Source organism: Oryctolagus cuniculus, chromosome 12, assembly GCF_964237555.1.
Source record: "Oryctolagus cuniculus chromosome 12, mOryCun1.1, whole genome shotgun sequence".
NCBI lineage: Eukaryota > Metazoa > Chordata > Mammalia > Lagomorpha > Leporidae > Oryctolagus > Oryctolagus cuniculus.
In genome coordinates this window covers 104885863-104913529 of record NC_091443.1, presented here as the reverse complement: position 1 = coordinate 104913529, position 27667 = coordinate 104885863, and the positions used below count along the sequence as shown (strand labels likewise).

At 49.1% G+C, this 27667-nt stretch overlaps 1 protein-coding gene across 23 annotated transcripts in view; it reads left to right on the top strand.

The window, feature by feature from the left end:
• ZFAND6 (zinc finger AN1-type containing 6) overlaps positions 1 to 26198 on the top strand; it is a 79700-nt gene extending 53502 nt beyond the window's left edge. For 11 of the 23 annotated variants that reach the window (XM_070054590.1, XM_070054592.1, XM_070054598.1 and 8 more), the window contains 6 exons: positions 12 to 124; positions 9162 to 9332; positions 11432 to 11537; positions 12791 to 12891; positions 23110 to 23223; positions 25280 to 26198. In XM_070054590.1, coding sequence (XP_069910691.1) covers positions 9179 to 9332; positions 11432 to 11537; positions 12791 to 12891; positions 23110 to 23223; positions 25280 to 25428 — 624 coding nt within the window. In that variant the 5' untranslated portion in view covers positions 12 to 124; positions 9162 to 9178 and the 3' untranslated portion in view covers positions 25429 to 26198. Of the gene's footprint in view, positions 1 to 11; positions 125 to 2048; positions 2595 to 9161; positions 9333 to 11428; positions 11538 to 12790; positions 12892 to 23109; positions 23224 to 25279 lie in introns of those variants that run through there. The other 12 variants (XM_070054579.1, XM_070054581.1, XM_070054586.1 and 9 more) reach the window with 3 other exon arrangements.
• The last annotated feature ends 1469 nt before the right edge of the window (positions 26199 to 27667 follow it).

The window sequence follows — 27667 nt, the reverse complement described above, 5'->3', positions numbered from 1 at the left end:
TTGTCTTTCAGCCCAAGCAACAGCAGGAAAGACACCTGACATAGGGAACTGGGGGCTGGATCCAGAGAGCACCGCCAAGCATCCACAGTGCAGAACCCTCACCAGAGTCCCGTACTGTATCAGAGTGAGTAGCCTTCTTCCCAGGGATATTGTACCAGGTGTACTTCCTGAGCTGTTTTATGAACTTCCTGGGATTTTTTGTTACTCTGCAAGAGTGCTTCCCCCACCCGTGAACACGTGTGTATTGTATGCCCGTGTGGTAGCTGGAGGTGCAGGTGCTGCTCCCTCTGAGAGCTTCCCCCTGCCACCAGCAAATGCTGATTCCAGCCGAGAAATCTAGTAGGATGCACCATACATTCTACTTTACTCTCCTTAGGGATCTCTGTTTTATGCAGTTACTAAGAATTTGCCATTTCTGTGTGGCTACTTTTCCAGTGAGCACATAAAGGCAGAGGGTGAGGAGTGGTCTCCATTGCCACTTTGTGCTGCAGGGCTAGTTCCATCTCTAATGGGCATTCTTTTTAAATTTGTGTTGTATGGGTTTTGTTTTTTCTGTCTTGAAATTAATAGTAAAGACCCCATATTAATGCCTCATGTTGACCTAGAGATTGAAAATTCAGATGCATTGTAAGGTCAGTCAGATAACTAAAGTGAAGGCCCCCACCTTACAGAGCCCTAGCTGTTCAATTTTAATTTTGAGAACATAAGTCCACTATTTGATCTTCCTGTTTTATGAAGCAAGCTAGAAATATGAACTTTTCTGTGACATTGGCTAATTTTTGAATGGTAACAACTAAATGTTTAAAGTTTTTAAAATTGATTTATTTGAAAGAGAGAGATTAGCCATCCGTTGGTTTACTCCGCAGATGCCAGCCAGGCTAGGTTACGCCAGATTCAGGAGTCCGGAACTGAATCTGGATTTCTCAGGTGGGTGGCGGGAACTCACACACTTGAGCCATCACCTGTCTCCCAGGGTGAGCGCCAGCAGGAAGCTAGAATAAGAAGTGGAGCCAGGACTGAAACCCAAGCACTCCAATATGGGATGTGAAAATCCCAAACAACATCTTAATCACTGTGCCAAACGTCCACCCCAAACAACTAATTAAAAAAAAATTAATTTTGGACTGGTGCTAAGGTGCAGAGGGTAAAGCCACGTCACCTAACTGCCATCCCTTAAGGGCACTGGTTTGAGTCCCAGCTGCTCCACTTCTAATGTAGCTCCCTGCTAATGTGTCTGGGAAAACAGTGGAGGATGGCCCAAGTGCTTGGGCCCCTGCACCCACGTGGGAGACCTGGAAGAAACTCCTGGCTTTGGCCTGGCCCAGCCCTGGCCATTGCAACTGTTTGGGAAATCAACCAGCAGATGGAAGATCCCTCCCTCCCTCCCTCCCTCCCTCCCTCCCTCCCTCTCTCCCTCTCTCTCTCTCTAACTCTCTCTCTCTCTAACTCTGCCTTTCAAATAAAATAAATCTTAAGAAAAGAAAAATGTGCTGGCCAGCAAAACATGGCTGTGGGTCCAATTTTATCCAAGTTTGTCAGTTCACAACTTCTTTGGATTAGCTCATCATTATAAATTACGTTTCCTTCCAATCTCTTTCATGAGGAGAAAGAAAAACAATGACGTGAAAAAACTGCATTTTGCAGCTGCCTTACGCTACTAGTCATTCTTGCTGAATAACTGTTCCAGTATATGAATTATGAATACTACAGTTTGAAACAGTTTTCATCAATCTGTTTCCTCCCCTTTTCAATGGAAAATAGCCATTTTTTGCCTGACAAGAATACTTTTAACTATATTATACTGTGTTTAGTAAACAGAGCATTTTGGTGGGATTCCTACTGGGCATAAAGTGGATCTGAGGAAGAAACTTCTTAGCTGGGCAGTGCGTTGTATACATACGAGGTTCCTAAGAACAGTAAGACCAGGTGCCCCAAGAGCGGTCAGGAGTCTGATAACTAAAGCGAAGACGGTCTTTATGGAGGTGGGATGATTTCCTGAACAGGCGGCTGTACCGTAGGCAGAGGGCCGAAGTGGGTGACGTTGACACAGGAAGGAGCCGCACGAGCTACAGCGTGTTTCCAGGAACTCGATGGTTTGGATGGGAACTTGGAGGAGGAGCTGAGAATGAACGGTTACTGAGCACCCCTGGGTGCCAGGCACTGGATGCTTTCGATATGCGCTGTGGAGTCTGTCAGAGAGTGAAAGTGCCCCCTCCAGGGACGAGCCGGGGGCGGGGGGGGGGGGCAATCCAGGCTCCTCGGGTCATTAGATGGCACCGCTGGCGCTCGGACCCCCGCGGCCCTCACTCCGAGGCCTTCCCTTCTCACACGGGCCGGTGTGGGGAGTTGTGTACAGCAGAGAAGCTAGGTTGAGAGCTCCTCCCGGGGGCAGTTGGAGACGTTCAACAGAACCCAGATCTGAAACGGCCAGACTCACAGTTGAAACAGAAAGTAAAAGCAGGAGACGTTTCAGCGTGAAAACTTGGTGACGGAAGCACGGGAAAGCAGGCTTAATTGACGTGTGTTTGCCACTCTGTGATGGGCCTGTGTTGCATGCATTTACTGCTCTTCTCGTGCCAGGACCTCAGTAACTGGTGAGTGAGCTTTCTCTGCAGTCTTAAAATACTCAATATTGAATGTTCATGCTGGTAAGGACTTTGTAGGTTAAAAAGACATAAACGAAAGCCAAATTTCTCCTAAGTGTGGTTGCTGGTTATTCAAGGTATATAACTTACTATTGATTAAATGAAATCTTCTTAAACGAGTCTTTAAATGAAAATATCAGAACTCATGAATGCTTGTAGAATCATAGGTTTCTATCAGTTTCCTCATTTTTTAAAAATGAGGTTCTCAATAACACCAAATATGGCAGGATCTTGAGAAGATTAAATAAGATATAAATAAAACAATAAAAACAGTTCTTGGCCCATAATAAAGTAACAAAATTACCCTTTTATGGTTTTTTGGTCTTTTTGATCATCACATAAAGGTACATTTTGTGTCTAGAGGTGTATAAGGCTGATTCTTAAGTAACCTGTGGAATCTTTCTTCTGTATCTCTTAGTTTAAGAAAACCCTTGTTAATTTTCCTGTGTAGGGCAGTGACTCGGGAGAGTTGTTGGTGTTGCTCGTTTTGTAACATTAGCTTCATGTTCTCAAGTGAGTACTGGGATAGAAGGGCACGGTGGGCACACTGCACTTTTTAGCTGTGAAGTTGTGGAATAGAGTATTTGTCTCTTCTGGGTGTTTGTGCTCATTGGCCACACACTGAAAGATGTAGGCGTCTCAGTGGGAGAGCTGGTCACTTCCTGTCTCAGTGCCCCCCGCTCGGGGTCGTGAATGGACGGCCGTTTCAGATGCTGTGTCTCAGTCTTTACATCTCAGGAACCTGGTTAGACATTTTATCCCTGATTGCCTCCACTTCCATAAACGTTAACTCCAGGGACAATGCTGTACACGAGGTGCTGCCGCCTGTGTCGAGAGTGTGTATCTTACAGCCACGGGGTCTCAAAACTTCTGATTTGAGGACCTAATGTCCATTCTCTAAAATCTGAGAGGTGGCGTCAAGTGCAGGGAGTTGGTGTTTGGCAGCAGTTAATACACAGTCCCTGCTCCACTGCTGATTCCAGCCTCTTGCTAATGTGCATAAATAATGTATTTATTTTTGGAGGTTTATTTATTTATTTGAAAGAGCTACAGAGAGAGAGAGAGAATTTCTATTCTCTGGTTCACTCCCCAAATGGCTGCAGTGGCCAGGGCTGGGCCAGGCAGAAGCCAGGAGCCAACAGTTTCATCTGGGTCTCCCACGAGGGTGGCAGGGCCTTGGGCACTTGGGCCATCTTCTGCTGCTTTTCCCAGGCCAGTAGCAGGGAGCTAGAATGGAAGTGGAGTAGCCAGGGCAGAAACTGACCACTCGTATGGGGTGTAGATGTCACAGACAGTATCTACCCACTGACACACAGGGCCAGTCCCACATAAATCTTTTTTTTTTTTTTTTTTTTTTGGTTTTTTTGGACAGGCAGAATTAGACAGAGAGAAAGGTCTTCCTTCCATTGGTTCACCCCCCAAAATGGCCGCCAGGGCTGGCGCCTTGTGCCGATCCAAAGCCAGGAGCCAGGTGCTTCCTCCTGGTCTCCCATGCGGGTACAGGGCCCAAGCACCTGGGCCACAGCAGAGAGCTGGACTGGAAGAGAAGCAACCGGGACAGATCTGGCGCTGCAGACGGAGGATTAGCCAAGTGAGCCACGGCGCTTGCCCCACATAAATAATTTTAAAATAAATAATTTAAAAACAAATTATTAGTTGTGCTGAAGAATTTTTATTTATGAAAGTTACATCTAGTGCTGCTTATTGTATTACAAATTAAGCTGGGAAAATTTTTAAATTCTATTTCTTTTAATATATTTTAGTGAAAAATAATCACACAGAGACTCTGTCATGGCAAGAGGGGCTTTTTTTTTTTTTTTTAAGATTTGTTTTATTTATTTGAAAAAGTTACAGAGAGAGAGAGGTCTTCCATCCGCTGGGTCACTCCCCTGGTGGCCGCAACGGCCAGAACTGTGCCTATCCAAGCCAGGAGCCAGGAGCTTCTTCCGGGTCTCCCACATGGGTGCAGGGGCCCAAGGACTTGGGCCATCTTCCACTGCTTTCCCAGGCCATAGCAGAGAGCTGGATCAGAAGTGGAGCAGCTGGGACTCAAACCGGCGCCCATGTGGGATGTGGGTGCTTCAGGCCAGGGCTTTAACCCACTGTGCCACAGCGCTGGCCCCAAGAGGGGCATTGTTAACACGTTTTTGCAAGTATCTTTAGGGTCTGGCTTAGCACAAAGATTCTAATAGCTGCCTCATAAGCTCATAGTCTATTTTAATTACCTTTTCAGGTAACAAATGTTATCCCTTTTTATTTTTATCTTTTTAATTTTAATTAATTAATTTTTTAAAATTTTTTGCCAGGTAGACAGAGAGTTATAGACAGTGAGAGACAGACAGCGAGAAGGGTCTTCCTTCCGTTGATTCACCCTTCCAATGGCCACCACGGCCAGTGCTGCGCCGATCCAAAGCCAGGAGCCAGGTACTTCCTCCCTGTCTGCCATGTGGGTGCAGGGACCCAAGTACTTGGGCCATCCTCCGCTGCCCTCCCGGGCCACAGCAGAGAGCTGGACTGGAAGAGGAGCAACCGGGACAGAACCGGCGGCCCAACCGGGACAGAACCGGCGGCCCAACCAGGACTAGAACCCGGGGTGCCGGTGCCGCAGGCGGAGGATTAGCCAAGTGAGCCACAGCGCCGGCCTAATGTTATTCCTTTTTGATACTATATTTAAACTTGACAATCGGTAGTTTTTTTTTTTTTTTTTAATTAAGTATTGATTGATGTATTTGAAAGGCAGAGTGACAGAGATCTTCCATCCACTGGGTCTTCCCGAGATAGCCACAGAACCTGAAACTCCCTCGGGGCTCCCACGTGGGTGCAGGGGCTTGAGCACTCTGCCATCCTCCACTGCTTTCCCAGGAGCTTTAGCAGGGACCTGGGGAGAGGCAGAGCGAGCAGCACTCAATCTGGCCTTCAGATTCGGGATGCAGGGAGGCAGGCGGCGGCTTAACCTGCAGCGCCACAGTGCGGACCCCGATAATTAGAAGTTGTTTTTTTTTTTTTTTTTTTTTTTTTTTTTTAAGATTTATTTATTTATTTGAAAGGCAGAGCTACAGAGGCAGAGCTACACTTGCTCGTTCACTCCCCAAATGGCTACAGCAGTGGAGATGGACTGATCCAAAGCCAGGAGCCAGGAGCTTCTTCCAGGTCTCCCAAGCGGGTGCAGGGGCCCAAGGACCTGGACTATCTTCTGCTGATTTCCCAGGCGCATTAGCAGGGAGCTGAATCAGAAGTGGAGCAGCTGGGACTCGAACCAGTGTCCATATGGGATGCCAGCACTGCAGGTGGCGGCTTTACCTGCTACGCCACTACCGCAGCCCCAGTTGTTAGTTTCTTAAAGGAAAAATTTAAAGTGTTATCTTGTTATATTAAATTATGTATAATATATAATATATATTATATTAAAATTCATTGCTCTTTCACTTTGAATAGGTCTTTGGTTCATGAATAATTTTGTACCATTTTCATTGATCACTTGGAAAATACTGATTCTTTGATTTCTGAAGATGAAATACTGATTAAGCCTCAACTAAGCACAGCTCATTAATATAACTGACCTTGTTGGAAGCGCTCAAAACTCTTGAGCTTTTTTTTATTATTTTTTCATTTGAATGACAGTATTGTCCTTGGTGATGAATTATTTTGGTTGTTTGAAGTGACAGGCGAACTGTTCATTTTCAGGAAAATGCGATATACTCACGTCTGAATAACCAGTCTGTCAGTGGTTCTTTTATTTTTTTAAAGATTTTATTTATTTATTTATTTGAGAGGTAGAGTTACAGACAGTGAGAGGGAGAGGCAGAGAGAAAGGTCTTCTTTCCAGATGGCCGCAACGGCTGGAGCTGCGCTGATCGGAAGCTGGGAGTCAGGTGCTTCTTCCTGGCCTCCTACGCGGGTGCAGGGGCCCAAGGACTTGGGCCATCCTCCACTGCCTTCCCCGGGCCACAGCAGAGAGCTGTAGTGGAAGAGGAGCAACCGGGACTAGAACCCGGCGCCCATATGGGATGCTGGTGCTGCAGGCGGAGGATTAACTCACTGTGCCACGGTGCCAGCCCCAGTGGTTCTTTTAAATAACTGTTCCATAGAACAGGTTTCTCAATTCCAGTAGTTGCACAAGTGTTTGATCTTCAGTCATCATACTTCTGCATGTAGCAGGGGTGCTTCCTGTGCGCTGCCCAGTTTGTCAGAATACTAGTGAGATGGGTGTTCGCCCCTCACTTTCACCGGTAGAGCACGGTGATGGAATTAGGCGCCTTGATGATGCAGCAGCTGCGTATCCACGGCTGCTTTGGCAGCGCTGGCCCTCGTATCAATGCAGTGAGAAAGGCAGGTGATTCTCGAGGGTTACTCTGAGGGCAGCGTTGGCCGCACAGGAGTCACTGGACCCCACTTTGAGAATCGCTGGTATAGGAGCATGGACTTTGGTGGAGCCAGGCTGCCTGGCTTGAATCCCAGGTCCATCACTCACCAGTCAGAAGCAAGATTGTGAGCAGTCACCCGGTACCCAGACGAAACATCATAGGGAAAACAACCAGAAACTGCCGAGCAGCGTCTCAAACATAGAGTGGAGGGGTGTGTGTGTGTGTTTGACGTTAGCCCTTGTCTACCAGTGTCCTTGTCCTTGACTTTGTTATGTGTGTGTACAGGGCTACAGGAGGGCATGGCTCCAAGTCTATGGTTTTTTTTTTTTTTTTTTTTTTTTTTGACAGAGTGGACAGTGAGAGAGAGAGACAGAGAGAAAGGTCTTCCTTCCGTTGGTTCACCCTCCAATGGCTGCCGCGGGCGGCGCACCGCGCTGATCCAATGGCAGGAGCCAGGTGCTTCTCCTGGTCTCCCATGGGGTGCAGGGCCCAAGCACTTGGGCCATCCTCCACTGTACTCCCTGGCCACAGCAGAGAGCTGGCCTGGAAGAGGGGCAACCGGGACAGAATCCGGTGCCCGGACCGGGACTAGAACCCAGTGTGCTGGTGCCGCAAGGCAGAGGATTAGCCTAGTGAGCCGTGGTGCCAGCTACAAGTCTGCGGTTCTAGGATATTCCTTTCTAAAGGCAGCCACTAGGCTGCTGCCCCCCCCCCCTTTTTTTTTTGTAATTCAATCCAGTGCCCTAACTTGGTTTTCTTTCCAAATTTTCATTAAATCCTCTCTGGCCCTTACAGTCTTTCCAAAAAGATAAAGAAAAGTCTGCGAACAGTGAGTGCTTTCCTTCCATATTTAGTAATTCAGGGAAAGCTGAGTGGCAGAGCACCCTCCTCCTTGTACGGTCTTTGGGCGCACAGGCTCGTCCTCAGTGCACATAGACCCATTGCGGAGTAACCTTCATTCCGGAGGCTGTTTTTGCTAGGAGCAAGCCCGTGACTGCCGTCTGTCGTGGTTTTCCTGCCAGAGAGCCAGTGGCTTTGTGAGAGAAGTGGCACATGGGGCTCCTCCATCTGCCTCCATTTCCCGTTGTCTTCGCATGGCTCCAAGCAGGTCCTCAGCCCCTGCATCCCCCGCCTCCTCCTTCTGCCCTGTTCCTTGTCATTCAGTTTCTTAATTTCAGACACCTAAAACATAGCGTTTTCCTCTGATTAGCAAGTAGTATTCTCATTTTGGAGACATTTTGAAGTTCAGAACAGGTGTACGTCAGGAAGGAACTGGCAGCTGGCGTGGCCGCCCTTGGACCTGCTCTTTGCTGCTCTTTCTGATGATGAATGGGAGCCGTGTGAGCCCTGGCTGGCAGCACGTCCTCCCTAAGTACTCTGGAATGTTCTCAGTGACCTGTGGTGGTGTCGTTAGTGTGTACAGAACTCCTCAAGAAATTCAGTTCTCCTAGCGTTGGGCATTTAGGTTACTTGGAGTTTATCAGCGTTGTGAGCTGCCCTGAGCACACCCTTGCCTGTGACCGCTCACCTCATCTCTGGTTCTGCTCGCTGAGGAGACCTGTCAGGGAGCAGGGCTGCTGCTCGAGTGGCACTCCCCTTTCACAAGGCTCCTGAGGGGGTTGCCACATCACTTCCAGAGACTGCAGCAGGCTCTCACTTCCCCAACATCCTCCCCAGCCCTCTGTGTTTTCCCTGGATTGGTCTTGGCAAGTACTTTCTGAATAGAGTCAATCATACAAGTTTTAATATTAAGCCAAAGTGTAAATGCTTAGGCATTAAATAGTGTGACATACAGCAGAACTACCGTGTGTGTTTCTCTGCATCGAACTAGTCTGGAAAGGGCTTTCCTGGGCATTCTGGCGGTGTGGAGGCTTCGAAACACACAGCTTCTGCAGGACTTGTCTTTACTGTCTGAGCCCAGGGCCAACCTGGTGGTATGGAGTAGGCTGGGGATGAAAGCCTAAGATGTGTGTGTCCTTTTGTTCATTGTTTTTCCATTCTTTAGCCCTAGGTTTTGGGGCTGCTGTAGAGGGTGGTTCGAGGGTGGTGGTGAGTATATGTAGGTTTTTTCTTTTGTTTTCTAAGGCAGATTTGAATAATGTATGATTTAGGCTTGTGTCTGACTTCTTTGCTAATTCTTTGTAAATTTCAGGTGTGCAACAGAGGAACATGGCTCAAGAAACAAATCACAGCCAAGTGCCTATGCTTTGTTCCACGGGCTGCGGATTTTATGGAAACCCTCGTACAAATGGCATGTGTTCAGTATGCTATAAAGAGCATCTTCAAAGACAGAACAGTAGTAACGGTAGAATAAGCCCGCCTGGTAAGTGGTTCTGCTGAGACACAGCAGTGTTGAGAATTGAAGTGCACTCGGGCCCAGTGTACACAGTAGCACCTTTCTCTGCACATCCTCGTACTCACTTTCCCACGTTCAAAGCGATCCCACTCCTCACTGGTGCCGTGCCAATGAGTGGGGGGGAGTCGGGAGTGAGGGAGTCCTAGGTCCTAGCTCGTTGGACAAAAGTGAGTCCATTCCGTCGACTTGCTGTGCTGCGCAGGTCTGCTGCTTTATGGAAACAGAGGCATGCCCCGAGGAAACCTTACAGCTCTCTTGGAAAGTTAGGGAAGTGTGGGCTTCTGGGGGACGTGGGTTTCTTGTCTGGGGCGCCTTCTGCAGCCAAGGTAGAGGAAGAGAGAATGCATGCATGTAGTCCAGAGAGGACTGGGTATGACCAGGACTGGCCTGAGGGAGGGGGAGGTGTAGTGGATTAGTCAGAATAAGGAAGAGTCAGCCTCAATTTACTGGGGTAGCTTTTTCTTCTTTCCCCTGGATTGTTTATCCATTTTATTCGTTTGAGAAGCAGAGAGAAAAGTTTCCCATCTGCCGTCTCACTCCCCGAACGCCCACACACCACTTGCTGCCTTGCAGGGAGGGCATTAGCAGGACGCCAAGCAGACCTGGGAGTAGAACTCAGGCGCTGTAGGCTGGGTGCTGTTGTGCCACGCAGTGTCTTACACTGCACCAGTGCCCACCCCTGTTGTGGACCTGTGGTATTTTATTTCTGTGGTTGTATAAAAAGAGTCACGTAAAAGCAAAGTGTTGCAAGTACTGATGCAGAATGACTCTCATGGAAGTCAGTGCCTAAATGTTCAGATTTTTTGTGGTTAATCAAAGTCCAGGCTGTTGAATTAATTTGTAATTTCATATGGAGTCTTTCTTTTTTTAAAAGATTGATTGATTTTTTTGTTTGACAGATAGAGTTAGACAGTGAGAGAGACAGAGAAAGAGAAAGGTCTTCCTTCTGTTGGTTCACCCCCCCCCCCCCAAATGACCGCTATGGCTGGAACTACGCCGCTCCGCAGCCAGGTTCCTGGTCTCCCATGTGGGTGCAGGGCCCAAGCACTTGGGCCATCCTCCACTGCCCTCCTGGGCCACAGCAGAGAGCCGGAGTGGAAGAGGAGCAACCGGGACTAGAACCCGGCGCCCATATGGGATGCCGGAGCTGCAGGCGGAGGATCAACCAAGTGAGCCACGGCGCCGGCCCCTCATATGGGGTCTTTCTTACTGTTTCTTGTTCAAGCTGCAAACTAGACTATTTAATTGGAACTTCTCAAAAAATTATAAGGCTAATATCAAATGAATATAAATTGCTTTTTTAAAAAAGATATATCTGAAAGGCAGAGCTAGGGAGACAGAGGTCATCCATCCACTGGTTTACTCCCCGGATGCCTGCAGTGGCCAGAGCTGGCCTGGCCTGAAGCAAGAAGCCAGGAGCCAGGAGCTTCCTTGGGGTCTCCCACATGGGTGCAGGGGCCCAATACCAGGCCATCTTTCTCTGCTTACACAGACACATTAGCAGGGAGCTGGATCTGAAGTGGAGCATCCAGGACACCAACCGGCACCCATGCCCTTTGCAAGCCATGGCTTAACCTGCTACAACACAGTGCCAGCCCCAAGTTGTTTTTAAATCACACCATCCTCTTCATTTCTGCTTATGAAGTACAGGGAAAGTTATGCGTTGTGCGGAGCCTGAATCCATGCCTGCCTGACTGCTAAGCCATCTTTTATTTTAAATGTCTGATTTATGCACACGTTCTTGCATTAAAGGGTGTGGGTTGGAGTGATACTCAACCTGAGAAGTAGCACTATAGTTTACTAATATATACAACTTACATGTGAGTTCCTTTTTGGTTAAAATTATGCTTTTCTGGTAAAAATGAAAAACACCTAAAATAATATAGCATTTTTATTGGCAAACTATTGAAAAAATTTTAGCTGAAAATAATGAATCCACATATTGTACCGCCAAACACAGTCTCCGCCTACTAGACTTAGTGGAGAATCGGTGGTAGCTTTGAAGGTGGGGCCTTGGACTTCCCAAGCGCAGGGTCACTGATGTGGGTGTGGTCCTGTCCCAGCAGCTCCTGCCAGTCGCCTGTCGGAGTCGCTCCCAGCCCAGTGCGCAGATGGCGGTGGCCCCGAAGCGCAGTCGGCGTCAGACTCTTCGTCCTCATCTCTGCAGCCAAGGTGAGGGCGTCTCGCAGCTGCTAAGGAAAACCAAGGAGCGGATGCTGGCTTGGATGAGCCTCACTGAGGGAAGCCGTGTGAGGCCGCCGAGCGCTCAGTGGTCTGAAGTGGGGTCCGTCTGAGGCTGCGCACTGGGCTCAGGTTTTCATTGCTTTCCCACTGGGCAGGGGAGGGCGTCTGTGAAGACGGGGATTCCCTCCTCAGACATCTTGGCCTTTGTTCTCATAATCCGCCCTGCCCCTTCCCTGGAGTCCCTCTGGAGCTCGTTAGTTCTGAACGTCCAGTCTCAGCCTGGACGCGTGAGTACCTAGTATTGAAAACACAGTCGCACCACAGATCATCTTTGTCTAATACCGTGATGTGTAGTACATGTTTGTTTGTAGTATATTTTTCTCTTTTTTAAGTATATTTATTTATTAATTTGAAAGAGTTACAAAGAGAGAGAGACTTTTCCATCTGCTAGTTCACTCCTCCAACACACTAGCCAGAGCAGGGCCAGGCCAAAGCCAGGAGCCAGGAGCTTCTTCCAGATCTCCCACGTGGGTGCAGGGGCCCAAGCACCTGGGCCATCTTCTGTTACGTTTCCAGGCACATTAGCAGGGAGATGGACAGGAAGTAGAACAACCAGGTCTTGAACTGGCACCCATGTGGGATGCTGGCATTTCAGGCGGGGGCTTTACCTGCTACACCACCACGCTGATATATTTTTCTTTCTAATTCTGAGGATACTTCATTTAGAAACCTGCATGCAGAAATATTTGTTTCATTTTTGGTCTCCTGTTAGGAACACACATTTTTTATATATATATATATATATATATGTATGTATATATATAATATAATATAATCTACAATGTATACAATGTATATAATGTATATACTGTGTGTGTGTGTATAATGTGTGTGTGTGTCCTGCACTGTGGTTCCTTTTTCTGATTCGCGGTAGGAGATGTGCAGTTCTGCGATGCCGGCCTGTCTTCTGCAGCTTCGCGTTAGGGTTCCCTCCCCACGTCCATGTCAGCTGCTTCATGTGGTGAATTCATGTGGTACTTGAAAGGACACACACTGTTACTTTGTTCCCAAAGCAATAAACTTCTGGTCCAAATTAGTCTCCAGTTTCAAAGCTCTATGCTAGTTATTTTTAAAAAGTGTTAATGATCTATGTAGATAAGTTGACCTCTTATTATATCACTTCAGTTAATAATCATCAGCAGAGACCATTTTTTAAAATGGAAACACTTTTGTTTTTCTAGCCCTGTATCAAGTCAGTCACTTTTATCAGAATCTGTAGCATCTTCCCAAGTGGACAGTACATCTGTGGACAAAGCAGTACCTGAAACAGAAGATCTGCAAGGTGTGTATATGAACAAGAAGATACTGTGTCATTCGTGTGTGGTCGTAGGCCAGACGCTAGCTCCTTCCTTCCTTTGTGAACCGAAGGCTTTGTATCTTCAGGTATTTATGAAATGTGGGAAACCACGTCCAATTTAGGTATAATTACATTATCAGCATAAATAGAAACTTCAAAATTGATTTAGTTTGAAAAATATGGTTCAATGAACATGGGGGTTGCACTGTTCTATTTATTATTTATTAACACCATTTCCTCTCCAAGCAAAACAAGGCTGCTGGCTTACGGGGAATCTGTTTCTCCTGGGTTGTGACTGAGATCTCCGAGTGCAGTCAGCACCTTGTGTTTGGCACAGCCTCACGGTTTGCCTGTGCTCTTCAGATCCCCATTCTGTGGATCAGAGTGGTCTGAGAAGGCTTGGCCGTGTGCATGGGCAGTCTGAGAAGGCTTTCTTACTGAGAGACCTAGTGCAGAGGCCACGTTAGAAGGCTGTTCATTAATGCTGAATTGGTTATTTGTTCCCACCAGTGGAAGTGACGTGTTGGATGAGAAAGGTTGGCTGGGGTGGGAAGCCCAGGTCTGCGCAGGGTGTTGCTGTGCCCAGGGTGGGACGTAGAGAGAAGACGTGCCCCGCCAAACTTCCCATTGCCCTCTTGTTCACACAGCAGCAACAGCTAGCCTGGTGTTTTTTCCACCCAGCGGTTGTGTGGGTTGGCCTGGGGTGTGGAGGGGGTGTTCCTGTTGGTTTCTGGCCATTAAATTTTAAATTTTAGTGGCTAAGTCCCCTTGCTTTGATTTCATTCCCAGATGTTATGCATGACATAAGTTGAACATAGAATTTGCAAGAGAATATATGTGTGCAGTATAAATATTCTAGTCCACCTTGCATATTATTATGAATTCCGTAAATATTATAAGTGAACAATTTTATGTTTTAGTTAAAAAGGAAGTTCTGTGGAAGAGAAGCGATGGGGGCTATTTCTAAGAGCAGGAATAGATTCAGGTACCCACTGGAAATGGGAGCCACGTAAGGAGTCTGAGTTTTCAGTGAGATGGTGGCAAGGGTGTGGTTGCTGTAGACGGGCTGCAGAAGGGAACGAGTGGACAGAGTTTTGGGGAGTGGCAGCTGGGAGTGATAGAACCTCAAACGCAGAGAGCTCATTGCGGGGTCGCTGGGAAATTGCAGGCATTCGAATGCGTGGGTGACAGCCTTGTGTCCGAGACTGTACGTTGTTTGCAGAGGCTGAAGGATGGGGAGCACTTTACAGCCTTCGTGGTTTGTGGACAGCAGTACAGGTTCCCCCACCTAGGCTGAGTGCGTGAACTCAAAAATGGCCACGACGCCGTGTCAGGAGAAATCGCGGTGGGCTTCAGGAATCATAGACTTCTTTTTGCACACATAAATTGAATGCCTTTGGGTTGAACCAGTATCAACTTCTAAGTACCTTTTAAAAACTTAGCATCCATAATTCAGATAGCAGCGTCTTTGACAAATCAGGTGGACCTTTCACCCGAGTTTAAGAGATTAATTTTCACACACACACACATGCACTTACAGTTCCCTTATTGGATAGGGATGGATTCAGAGAATTTTTCCATCTATTTCATAGCTGAGTGGAAAGAGATAAAAAGGTCTCTCCGGCTTGGTCGTGGTGTTTGCTCTGGCCCTGGAACCCGGGTGTCTGACTCTAGCCCGGTGTTTTTTCCACCCGGTGGTTGTGCGGGTCGGCCTGGGGTGTGGAGGGGGGTGTTCCTGTTTAGTTTCTGTTTCCCAGGGAGGGGAGCTGGTCTGGCAAGCCACCCAGGCACCTGCTTTCTTCCTTGTCACTCCGTGTGCCTGCCTCAAGGGGAATTTATTTAGCGAGGAATCCAGTCCCAGGTGGAAGCGGGGCCTGAGCGGCAGCTGTGCCTGACCAGGGTTTGCTAACAGTTTTTATTAGCGTTTTCAGAACAGCTTTTTCTCTGCAGGTATCCTGCGTATAATGAGGCTGTGCTGCCACCAGGTGGGTGTGCTGCTTCCATTTTGGTCCCATAGTTCCAAAGAATTTTCTCCTGTTTGAGAATTTGGCAAACTGTAACATGTTTCTTGTGTAACTGTGCTTTTTTAAATAAAATAACCATAATAGCAGTATTTCACATACACAGTGCCCCTTAAAGAATATTAAGTCAGGTTTCCAGTTCACAAAAGCTGGCTTTAAAAAAAAAAAATCACGTTCATCATGTTTCTATAACTCATTGTCCTTGAATGGCCAGCAGTGCAATTAACCTCGGCCACCCTCTCAGTCCCCACTCCCTGGACCACACTGAAGGGAATGTGGAATTTGGATGGAGAGGTTCTGTTTTCATAGCTTGACACCCCCAGTTAGCTTCTGTGAGCCTTCGTATTTAAAGGCAAATGAGCACCATGTCTGTTTTGTAGGCTGTTAAAGTTACTGAGACGAAAGAAGTGCAGTGAGCTTGGTAAACTGCACCCGATGTCCTCTGTGTGAAGCCAGAGGACCTCGGAGTCACGGATGCATTGAAGAGGCGGAGAGAGCATCCCCGGGGAGCTGAGTTACTGTCAGGGACCATGGAGAGGGGACTGCTGCCCTGGGGGACAGGGCGACCAGCATTCTCAGGCTCCTCCCAGCCCAGAGGGCTCCCGACTCCACAGTGCATGGACTTGGGAAGTCGGTGGTTCAGGACCATCAAGGGGACCCTCCCTTTAGACTGGTGGAGGGAAACTGTGCAGGTTAAAAACCTCTGATTTTGAAGAGTGATGAAAGTAGCCAAAGCCATCTTGAAATAGAGCAACAGAGTTGGAGGGCCAACTCTTCTAGTTTCATAGTTGACTTCATCAGGCCCGTGGCACTAGTGTGAGGACAGTCAGACAGTGGGCACAAGTGGGAGCCCAGAAATATTCTTCCAAGTTTATGGGCACTTGGTTTTCTCCAGAGGCGCCAGGAGCATTCTATGGGAAAAGAGTAGTATTTTCAACAGATGATACTGGGACAACCTCATATCCACATTCAAAAGAATGAATTGGAAAAAAAAAAAAAAGAATGAATTGAACCCTGGCTCATACTGTATGCAGAAGCAATCTATCAAAATACAGCATAGACGTAAATAAATAAATGTAAGAGCTAAAATTATAAAGCTTTTCAAAGAAAACAGGTTGAACTTGTGGTATTGGATTAGGCAGTAGTTGCTTGGATATGACACCTACAGCACTAGCAACCAAAGGAAAACCGAGATGAATTGAAGTACATCAAGCTTAAAATATTAGTCCAACCAGCACTGTCAAGAGAATGGAAAACAGTTCACAGAATGAGAGAAACTATAAATCATACCTGGTAAAATATAGAAGGAAATAATTATAGTGCAACAATAAAAAAGCAACCGAAATAAAAGTAGGCATCGGATTTGAATAGACATTGCTCCGAAGAGGCTAACACAAGTTGTCAATAGGCATGTTAACAACACTCCGCATCATTATCGTTAGGGAAGTGTAGATCAAAGCTCTAAGAGATGCCACTTCACAGCACGAGGGCGACTAATCAGTGAAGTCTTGTCAAGGCCGTGGAGACGTTGGTGCCTCATGCGTTTCTGGTGGGGAAATAAAGTGGTGCAGATGATGCAGAACAGTATCCCACGTGACCCAGCAGTTTCACGCTCGCTCCAAGGGTAGGGAAGCATCTGTACACAGAGATTTGCAATGAGGGTTCATAGCAGCATCATTCGTTATAACCAAAAAACGGAAACAACACTAGGCATCCACACTAGGTTACCCTAAAACCACAAGAAGGAAGGAAATTCTGATCCGTGGCACAGTGTGGATGAACTTTATTTATTTGGTCGGCAGAGTGACAGGTGCTTTCCCAGGCTTCATAGCAGGGGGTTAGATTGGGAGTAGAACAGCCAGGAATCAAACCGGCACTCGGAGAAGGGATGCCGAAGTGGCAGGCAGCGGCTTAACCCGTCCCACCACAACATTAGCCCAAGTGGTGGGTAAGTAGAAGGAGCCGGGTGCAGAAGGCCACGTGTGTGTGACTCCAGTTTTGTGGTGTGTTTGGAACAGGCAGAATGGTACCTGCAGAACGATGCGTAGGTGCCAGGGCAGTAGGGAGTGATTGCCAACGTACGAGGTTTTGCTGTAGAGTGGACTAGGACGTGTTGATGAGTGGACTAGTTCTGGCAGGTTCACGGCCTTGTGAATATCCTAATTAGACACTTCATCATTATCATCAGCGTCAGCAGTCGAAAATGTGTTTAGGTGGTTAAGTGAACATGTGGCAGTGTTGTCTCTTGTCTCGTCCCCACCCCAGCACCCCGAAAAAGACTGCGAAGGTAGCTTTTGCTCTGGGGAAATGGCAGAAGCAGAGGCACACAGGCAGGGAAACATGGAAGCTGGGAGTCAGTGGGCAGACCGGCTCCTGGAAGGGCCATGCAGGCCAGGGGACCTTGTAGCCAGGGTCCATGTGGAGCCAGACAGTGGGAATCGCTGCCAGAGTCCCTTTGCTTTCTAAAGCGACACCACGTCGCGTGTTAGGGAGATGAATGTAAAAGGCTTCTCTGGCCCAGGTGGCTGGGAGCAGGAACCAGTCTCACGTGCAGAGCTGCTCCCTGTCCAGCATGGGCACCGCAGGCCTTGAGCGCTTGAAGCGTAGCTAGTCCAGAAGCAGAGTGTGGGTGCTACTCAGCCGCTGGGTATCCTGCAGGTGCGGCACACATGCTGGGCTTTGAAGACCTCGTGCTCCTCCACGTGGAAAATATCTAATACTCCCTGCATTCAGTACAGTTTTGAAGTGCTGGTATTACCCACTTTCGCTTTTCAACACGATTGCTGGAAAATATAAAATTAATGCCTATCATGTCTTTGGGTTGCTGCTACTAAGGCAAGCCTATCTTTTTAAAATATTTTAAGTTCTTCTCATTTTATTTGATTGAGTCCACACCCTCTTTTGGTACGTGGAGGGAGAGGGCAGGCCCTTTGTCTCAGTGGGCCACCGTGAGCGTGCCCCGTTCCTTCCGTGTCAGTGTGTGCAACTCAGACGTGCTGTCCGTGCTCAGGGGCAGGTGAGCAGAAAGAGAACAGCGTGCAGGCGCTGAGGCTCCTTGGATGAGACTGCGAGGAAGGATACACGTGGGTACCGGGTACCTCCAGAAGTTCACGGGAAACGCAGTTAAGTCACTTGGAGATCTGCACGTCATTTTCACATAACACACATTTCATTCAAACTTTCTGAAGGCCCCCTTGTGTAGCGTATTGTGTTACAAGGATATTGCATCCACCACCGGGACCAGTTGGACACTAAGGTCATGTTCGGGAGTTGCCTGCTAATGCCGTCTTCTGTTCCCTGTTAGTTCTCACCATGTATGAATATGCCCCAGACAGAGGTGGTGCTAGGCAGTTTTCTGTACCTGTTGTTACATGAGCACTTTCTGCTTTTCCTCTCCAAGACCCAGAGCGGGAGGCCTTGTTCCCCCTGACTGTGGCCCTCCATGTGGGTGTGGACTGTCCCTGCACAGTGCTTTTCTGAAGCAGCGATAGTGGCCAGGAGACTCTGTCTGTTGCCAGTTTCCAGTTACAGCTACGTTAGCGAGTGCCGAGCAGTTTACCCCACAGTCTTCGTGCCCTCACACGGGCCCAGGGACGCCTCTTCATGGTGGGTAACAGGCCGACAGCCTGCCTCCAGCTGTCACCTCCGAGTGCAGCCACCACCTGGTTCTCGGGGGCTGTCCTTGTGGCTTTAGGTTCAACCAGGTCATGGTCTTTTGGCCAGTGGGTCACTGTGTAGCCCTTTTAAGGACTGAATTTTACATAACCAGAATTTGATAAGGCATTCTCTATTCATAAATCTAACAGATAAGCTGAGAAACAGGCTAATTTCTGGAATTCATAGACATGTACAGATTACCATATCAGCTTGCTGTGACTTAATTTGGTGGCTGTTTAAATTCAGGCTCTCAGCCACTGGTTTCAGGTAAGCCGAGGTCACCTTTATCTCTTGGGCTCGTAACTGACCCTTACTGGTCCCACACTTGAGCCCTAGCTTAGAAGCTTTTAGATCGCCCGCTGATCCTTAGTTTTTAAGATTGAGTGTTTGCCTCAGTTAGAAAGAAAGCGCTTGCCTCAGCCAGGCATGGAGTTAACCCTGACGCACCTGCTGGCGAGGTCTGGACAGTGTTCGTATGGGTAGCACACAGAGACATTTTCACTTTCTCCAAGTACCATTCAGAGTTTGCATCGCATTAGTTAAGCCAGTTCTGTGTGTGTGTGTGTGTGTGTGTGTGTGCGCACGCACGCAAGGTAGCTTGCATGTCAGTTCTAGGTGTTGGGGACAGTACACAGAGCTGGGTTGTTCCTGACTGCGAGATGAGTTGTTTTGAGCTCTGTACATGTATCTAAGCCCCGTGTGGAGCTGCTCCAGGGGCTGGGATAAAACAGTAGACATTCAGCCTTGCCCTCATGATGCTGACGTGGTAGGGATGTCTGTTTATTGGAAATCAGAGGTTTTGTGTGTCCGTGTTCTGTTTCAAAAATCAAGTGTTTGTATCACAGGAACTGTGTCCACGTGTCTAGGTGGAGTAGTCTTCAGTAGTGCATATTTGCCTGTTAGCATGTGGCATCCTGCATTTTGTCCTGTTTTGCTGCCAGCAGGAGGCAGTGTGTGAGCACACCTAGCTTAGAGTCCACTGCAGCCGGCATTGGAGGTCTGGTGTGTGCATTTGCTGTAATAGGTGCTGCAGATTCGCACGGGGAAAAGATGCCGCCTTACCTCCTGCACGGGCACGTGAATCCGGTGGGTCAGCAGCTCGGTGATCCTCCAGCAGCTGTGGAGTGGTAGAAGCCACTGGGGATGGAGAGAAATAGGACAGGTTCCTGCCCTCGGAGAACGACAGTCCTGACAGCGTGAGCACACAGAGGAGGGTTTCCAACCTCAGCTGATGGGGCGGGGCAGAGGGGTTGGAGGTGATGAGACAGCTCAGTAGGAAACACAGATCAGTGTTAGCCAGGGAAAGACTGTGCCGATGCCCAGGGGTGAGTGTTTGGCGTGCCCAGGGCGGCACTAGTGCCTGCACTTAGAGGCTGAGGCACAGAGTATTGGGGGGGTGGGGGGCTAGAGAAGAGGGCGAAGGACATCCTGGGCTTCCAAGATGGGTCCCAGTGAAGGAACATGCCTAGCTTTCCGCCCACGGCAGATGGTGATCGGATGCTGGATGGGAAGGTAGACTGAAGAGGGGCTCTTGCAACAGACCCAACATTTGGGGAGGCTGTGAAAGCTGATTGTAGTGAAAAACAGCAGAGAACTGAGCCAGGAAGGGCGATTGATCTGGACCCTAAGAAGAGAAGACGGCCTGGGTGCATTGAGGATGAGGGAGAGGCGTGTGGTAGTTTGGGAGATGTGAGCAAAGGTGCGCGGCAATTCCCGTAACACAGGGGATGGACCTGTGGTGATGAAACCAGAGAGGTGAGAGCTGTAGCCAGGCTGGGCACTCCCTGCTGCAGAGCCCGGGTCACGTCCACAAGGTCGTGTGTCTAGACGCTGAGCTGAGCAGCGTGGTGAGTGACAGGAGCAGGGCACACGGCAGTAATCTGACCTGACTCTGGCCTTGGTTTCAGGACATAAGTGCATCTACTTATTATCTTAACGCTAATATTTTAAAATATCTGTGCATCAGTGTATCTTATTCCTAACATTTTACATGGTTTGTTTTCAATGTGAGATACTCTTGAGAGCTTTAGACAAACTTAGTGTGCCAAAGAACACTTGTTTTTCCCCTCTGTGCCCTGAGAAACCTCAGGGGCCTGCATGCAGCCATTCTGTTCACCCTCCCGCAGGACACCGCAGGACATGGTTCTCCTGGGGTGCTGCCTGCTGGACTGGTACTCTAGGGTGAGCTGGAGGAGGGCCGTCTGGGATGGGGTCAGGTACTCTAGGGTGAGCTGGAGGAGGGCCGTCTGGGATGAGGTCAGGTACTCTAGGTGAGCTGGAGGAGGGCCGTCTGGGATGGGGTCAGGTACTCTAGGGTGAGCTGGAGGAGGGCCGTCTGGGATGAGGTCAGGTACTCTAGGTGAGCTGTAGGAGGGCCGTCTGGGATGGGGTCAGGTACTCTAGGGTGAGCTGGAGGAGGGCCGTCTGGGATGAGGTCAGGTACTCTAGGTGAGCTGAAGGAGGGCCGTCTGGGATGAGGTCAGGTACTCTAGGTGAGCTGGAGGAGGAGCGTCTGGGATGAGGTGAGGTACTCTAGGGTGAGCTGGAGGAGGATGGTCTGGGATGAGGTCAGGTACTCTAGGTGAGCTGAAGGAGGGCCGTCTGGGATGAGGTCAGGTACTCTAGGTGAGCTGGAGGAGGAGCGTCTGGGATGAGGTGAGGTACTCTAGGGTGAGCTGGAGGAGGAGCGTCTGGGATGAGGTCAGGTACTCTAGGTGAGCTGGAGGAGGAGCGTCTGGGATGAGGTCAGGTACTCTAGGTGAGCTGGAGGAGGGCCATCTGGGATGAGGTCAGGTACTCTAGGTGAGCTGGAGGAGGGCCGTCTGGGATGGGGTCAGGTACTCTAGGTGAGCTGGAGGAGGAGCGTCTGGGATGTGGTCAGGTACTCTAGGTGAGCTGGAGGAGGAGCGTCTGGGATGAGGTCAGGTACTCTAGGGTGAGCTGGAGGAGGAGCGTCTGGGATGGGGTCAGGTACTCTAGGTGAGCTGGAGGAGGGCCGTCTGGGATGAGGTCAGGTACTCTAGGTGAGCTGGAGGAGGGCCGTCTGGGATGAGGTCAGGTACTCTAGGTGAGCTGGAGGAGGAGCGTCTGGGATGAGGTCAGGTACTCTAGGGTGAGCTGGAGGAGGAGCGTCTGGGATGAGGTCAGGTACTCTAGGTGAGCTGGAGGAGGGCCGTCTGGGATGGGGTCAGGTACTCTAGGTGAGCTGGAGGAGGGCCGTCTGGGATGGGGTCAGGTACTCTAGGTGAGCTGGAGGAGGGCCATCTGGGATGGGGTCAGGTACTCTAGGGTGAGCTGGAGGAGGACTGTCTGGGATGGGGTCAGGTACTCTAGGGTGAGCTGTAGGAGGGCCGTCTGGGATGGGGTCAGGTACTCTAGGTGAGCTGGAGGAGGGCCGTCTGGGATGGGGTCAGGTACTCTAGGTGAGCTGGAGGAGGACTGTCTGGGATGGGGTCAGGTACTCTAGGGTGAGCTGGAGGAGGAGCGTCTGGGATGAGGTCAGGTACTCTAGGTGAGCTGGAGGAGGAACGTCTGGGATGAGGTCAGGTACTCTAGGTGAGCTGGAGGAGGGCCGTCTGGGATGAGGTCAGGTACTCTAGGTGAGCTGGAGGAGGGCCGTCTGGGATGGGGTCAGATACTCTAGGTGAGCTGGAGGAGGGCCGTCTGGGATGAGGTCAGGTACTCTAGGTGAGCTGGAGGAGGGCCGTCTGGGATGAGGTCAGGTACTCTAGGGTGAGCTGTAGGAGGGCCGTCTGGGATGGGGTCAGGTACTCTAGGGTGAGCTGAAGGAGGACCGTCTGGGATGGGGTCAGGTACTCTAGGGTGAGCTGGAGGAGGGCCGTCTGGGATGGGGTCAGGTACTCTAGGTGAGCTGGAGGAGGGCCATCTGGGATGAGGTCAGGTACTCTAGGTGAGCTGGAGGAGGGCCGTCTGGGATGGGGTCAGGTACTCTAGGTGAGCTGGAGGAGGAGCGTCTGGGATGTGGTCAGGTACTCTAGGTGAGCTGGAGGAGGGCCGTCTGGGATGAGGTCAGGTACTCTAGGTGAGCTGGAGGAGGAGCGTCTGGGATGAGGTGAGGTACTCTAGGGTGAGCTGGAGGAGGAGCGTCTGGGATGAGGTCAGGTACTCTAGGTGAGCTGGAGGAGGAACGTCTGGGATGTGGTCAGGTACTCTAGGTGAGCTGGAGGAGGGCCGTCTGGGATGAGGTCAGGTACTCTAGGGTGAGCTGGAGGAGGAACGTCTGGGATGGGGTCAGGTACTCTAGGTGAGCTGGAGGAGGGCCGTCTTGGTGAGCCTCAAGCGTCGCGGCCTACAGGTCAGCTCTGTCTGCTCCCGATTGTTGTCTGTGTGCCAGATGCATATTTTGAACTGAGCGGGGATGTGTTCTGCACACGGCTTTGCTGTTTAATGTAGACGTGTCTCGTGCTCAAACAACTGAGGAATGGATCCGGTGGGAGTGGGGACAGCCATCCCAGCATCAGATCCTTGTTTGAATAATTAAACTTGCCCCCTCCTGTTTTGTCAGCTTCGGTATCAGATACGGCACAGCTACCGTCTGAAGAGCAGAGCAAGTCTGCTGAGAAACCAAAACAAAAGAAGAACCGCTGTTTCATGTGCAGGAAGAAGCTGGGGCTGACTGGTAAGGGCTGATCCGTGGCTTCAGGCTAGGCTGATGTTCCCGAGCACGCGCGGCACGCTGTTACTGACTTGAGTCAGCATTGTGTCTGTTCCCAGAATTACCGTGGTGGGCACTGCAGCTTCGGATCCTCTCACATAAAAACAGTTCTAGTGAGCTGTCTCCCGTGAAGTGAAGGGAACTGAGTTTGACAGTGTCAGAACCAGCGAGGTCTGTGTGCCCGGTGCCAGGGTACCTGCCTTCCCAGTGCTGTGCCATCTGTAGCATGGTGGGCTGAGCTCCGTGTCCCGCCCGTGCAGCCCAGTGCTGCCACACCGAGTAGTTGTTGTGCTGTGCTGGCTGCCCTAGCCCAGCGGTTCGGTGGTGGTGGTAAGCAGAGAGGGAGCAGACAGTGTTTGAAACTGCTTAGCAAGGAACATGGATGTGGTGCGTGCAGCGAGCCTGGTGGAGGCCCGTGTCTCGGCTGGGCGTTGACTGATGCTGAGGACTTGTCACCGATGGAGCTGGTCCCGTTCCAGCAGGATGGCGGCTGGGGCAGAAGCGCAGAGAAAGGAAAGCACGGAGCTCCCTTGGGGACCAAGGGGTGTGGGATGGAGCTGAGGCCCAGAGTCAGACGGCGGTGAGGGGCGGCAAGTGCTATACCTGCAGTGCTGGGAGTTCATGCGCCCGGTGTCTGCTGCAGGCTGGCAGGTGGACAGAGCAGAGTGGGTCAGATGCGGAGCACAGCTGTGCTTCAGGGTCCTTCTCTCTGACTGAAGGGGTTGGTGATAAAGAAGAAAAGACATTACATTAGAGTCTGAAACTCAGGATGCTGACCCATACCTTGTCAGGTGTGCATGGTAAGAATATAAACATGAATAAAGACATCGCAGAGTGCACATATTTAATGCCAAATAGAACTCTCAGACTTTGCGAGTGCAAGGGTGGGTAGTTTTTGCCCTGTCCTTTGTGGCATTCGAGTCGAGGGCCACTGCTGCGTTTTTCTTCCATTATGAAGTTTTAGAAGTTAAAAAAAACAAGGTAAAGGAGGTAAAGCTCAAGCATCAGGGTTTAAAATGCTGATCCCTAAGCTCCGTTTCCAACAGTTTCACAGCACAGTAAAATCCTGATTGGGGCAGCAGGTCCAGTTTGGTTTTTCTTTCTTTATTTATTTTTCAATTTGTATTTATTTTAGGAATGAGGAACAGGGAACCTCCCACCTGTGGTTCACTCCCCAGTGCCTGCAGTGACCACTAGGAGCCAGGACCTCAGTAGTGGCAGGGACCCATTGCCTCCCAGGGTGGACATCAGTGGGAGCCCTGCACCTGCTGTGGGACACGGGCACCCTAACTGGTGTCTTGACTGCTAGGCCCAGCGCCCGCCCCCAGCACCAGTTTTTCTGTAAAGATGTTCTTTAACTGTTACATCTGTTTTGGCTTCAACTCTTCGGGCATTTCCTTAAAATCAAGTAGCATGCATTGTGTGTTTACACCGTGTTTGGACTTAATGCATTCCTTATTTAATCTGTGACTCCAGAGTTACAGAAGCAGAAAGTGAGTCTTGGAAAGGCTCTGTAACGTGCCCACATTAGCAGGTAGATTCATGCTGACACAGCCTGTCTCTAGATGCACGCGCTGTCTCAGCCGGGTGCAGTGCGGGAGAAGCAGTGTGGGACTCCGTCAGCACAGTCGCCGAGGCTCTGCTCCTCTCAGTCCAGTGTTGAAGATGCTTTCCAGCAGTGGGCTGCGTTTACTTTGCAGCGTTTGGGTTTGAAAAATGTTCCACGTGTTCAAGTTAGCAACCCCTGTTTTTGATGGGAAGTGATTCTGGCCATTGCACAGGTAAAGACTGAGCTCAGAGAAGTGGTTGGGACTCATGGTAAAACGTGTGTTTGCAGAAAGGAGTAAGAATTGAAGCTGGCAGCTGGTGAGCTTTGAGAATGTGCTTGTGCTGTTGTGCATTGGGAGTGAGTCTGTGCCTGGGTGCCCTGAACACGGGGCACTGCTCAGCGCTAGTTATGCCGCAGAACGGACGCGCTCGCCCTTCGCCCGACTCACGTCTGTGTGTCATCCCTTTTCAGGGTTTGAATGCCGGTGTGGAAATGTTTACTGTGGTGTACACCGTTACTCAGATGTACACAATTGCTCTTACAATTACAAAGCTGATGCTGCTGAGAAAATCAGAAAAGAAAATCCAGTCGTTGTTGGTGAAAAGATCCAGAAGATTTGAACTCCTGCTGGAATACAAAATCCTTTGACCATCTGCAAACTAAAAATTGACTTGAGGTTTTTTTTCCTAGTCACTGGGAAGGTAGAGCAATGTATCTTGCATAGACCTTTGAATCATGCATGTCATCAGAAGAATAGATTTTTGTTTTTGTTTTGAAAATGACTCTGAACATTTATTTCCATTGCAGTTTCTGTGGCTGAAAAGACTTAAACTTTACAAGTATTATCCTTTTAAGATCATTTTAATTTTAGTTGAGTGCAGAGGGCTTTTATAACAAACGTGGAGAAATTTTGGAGGGCTGTGATTTTTCCAGTATTAAACACGCATGCGTTCCTCTTGCAGTTTATTTCCTCGTTGTGTATGTATATATAGCTTTTCTCTGCAGCACGATTTCCCTTTCGATGATGCCCTCTAGGGCACGGCTAGTTATCAGTAACTGAATGTATCTTGATCATTATGGCTGCTTCTGTTCTCTCATTAACAAAGGTTATACATGTGTTAGCTGATAGTTTCTTTGCACCCACTATTTATGTCTGAATCATTTGTCACAGGAGACGAGTATGTATGATGAGATTCTTAGTTTGTGTGTTTAAAAAAATTTTTTTTGAGCGAGGGAAGAAAAAGCTGTGTGCATTTCATTGCTGGCTGCAGATTTCTTTCAGATTACGCTCACCGGTCTGTGTGTATACAATATGAAGAATGATCTGAAGTAATTGTGCTGTATTTATGTTTATCCACAGTCTTTGATTAAATAAAAAGGAAAACCAGAATGCTCCCTTGTATTATTCTTTTCTCATATTTATTCTAGCAGTTAATTTGTCTTTCGGCCTTTTAGTTTTCCGCTTCCTAATTTTTGCAAGCGTGTGGCCGTTGTCTGTCTGGAGTCTCCTGACTCGTCTTCCGCTGACACGCCGTCGTCATCCTACTCCCTGTGAACCCGAGGCCTCAGCATTTCCCCACAGCCAAGAGTCTCCTCGCCACTTTCCTGGCCCTCGTCTGTGAGGCCGTTCTGCCCGGTCACGTTGACTGACAGCGGCAGGGAGGGGCTCCTTTGGCGACCTGGATTAGGGAGACTGGAAGAGGGTGACTGGAGGAGTGGGCAGCTGGGCGTGTGGACCGTTTTGCCCTGTGGTTTCCAGACTGTTGGCACCAGCCTTTCTGAAACGTGAGGCGTACATAGGCAGCACTTCCGGTCTAGAATTCTGGGTTGGAAACTGTTTGCTTGTGTGTCCTACCTGAGTATTTAAGGGTGGTTCAATATTAGAATCTGTAAATTTAAATGGTGGCATTGGCAGGCTATAATGAGCAAGCAAGTTTAATAGAATTTAACATCCATTCATGACTTCAAAAATATCCTTGATAAATTAGGGCTAGAAAAGGATTTCCTTAAAAGCTGATGGTTTCTATATAAAACCAATCAACCAAACAAATCAAAATCCAAGCATCTGCCAAAGGAAGAAACTGGCTTCCTTTCAAACCCGGAAACAACGGGTGGCCAGCCGCTGTCACTGCTTAGGCTAAGGCCTGTGTGGCAGTCGGAGCCAGTCAAGCAAGACAAGAGCAAGTCTTAAGAAGAAAGGGAAAAGCTCAGGTTTGCACATTAAATGATTGTTCTCATGGAAAACCTGAACACGGCTGGAAGTGACTGGAGAAAAGAGTTGTATTTTCAGAGGTCTGCTGCGTTTCCTCACACCAGTGAACTAGAAAGCCAGAACCGTGGGTCCAGCGTGCCAGTCGCCCAGGAAGTAGACGGTGTGCATTGAAGATCTCAAGAAGGAGTTCGGAAGCGTTATTAAGAAGTAATGAAAAGACTCCTCGTAAATAGACACGTCCATGCACAGGAAGATCACACCAAGGATGTCATTTGTCCCCAGCAGACCTGTTACATCTTTTCAAACATAGCCTTGACATTTCTCTCTTGTCCTATTAACACAGAAGCAACAAGATTAATTCCGAGGGCCAGTGGAATAGAAGGCCAGGACAGTGGAGACAGGAGATGGGTAGCACTTGGCCAACAAGAGAGCTGAGCGGCATCTGGAAACCCGGTCGGGGGCAGCCTCTGGGAGTCCCACAGGGCCATGACATATCTGTAATGTTAAAACGCGGTCTCGGAAATGAAAGGGGCCATTACTGCGGATCCCACATGCATAGGAGATGATAAAGGAATTTTGTGAACACTTCTATGCCCAGAGCTTTGATAATGGACCAATTCCTTGAAGGATGGAATGTACCAAAACTC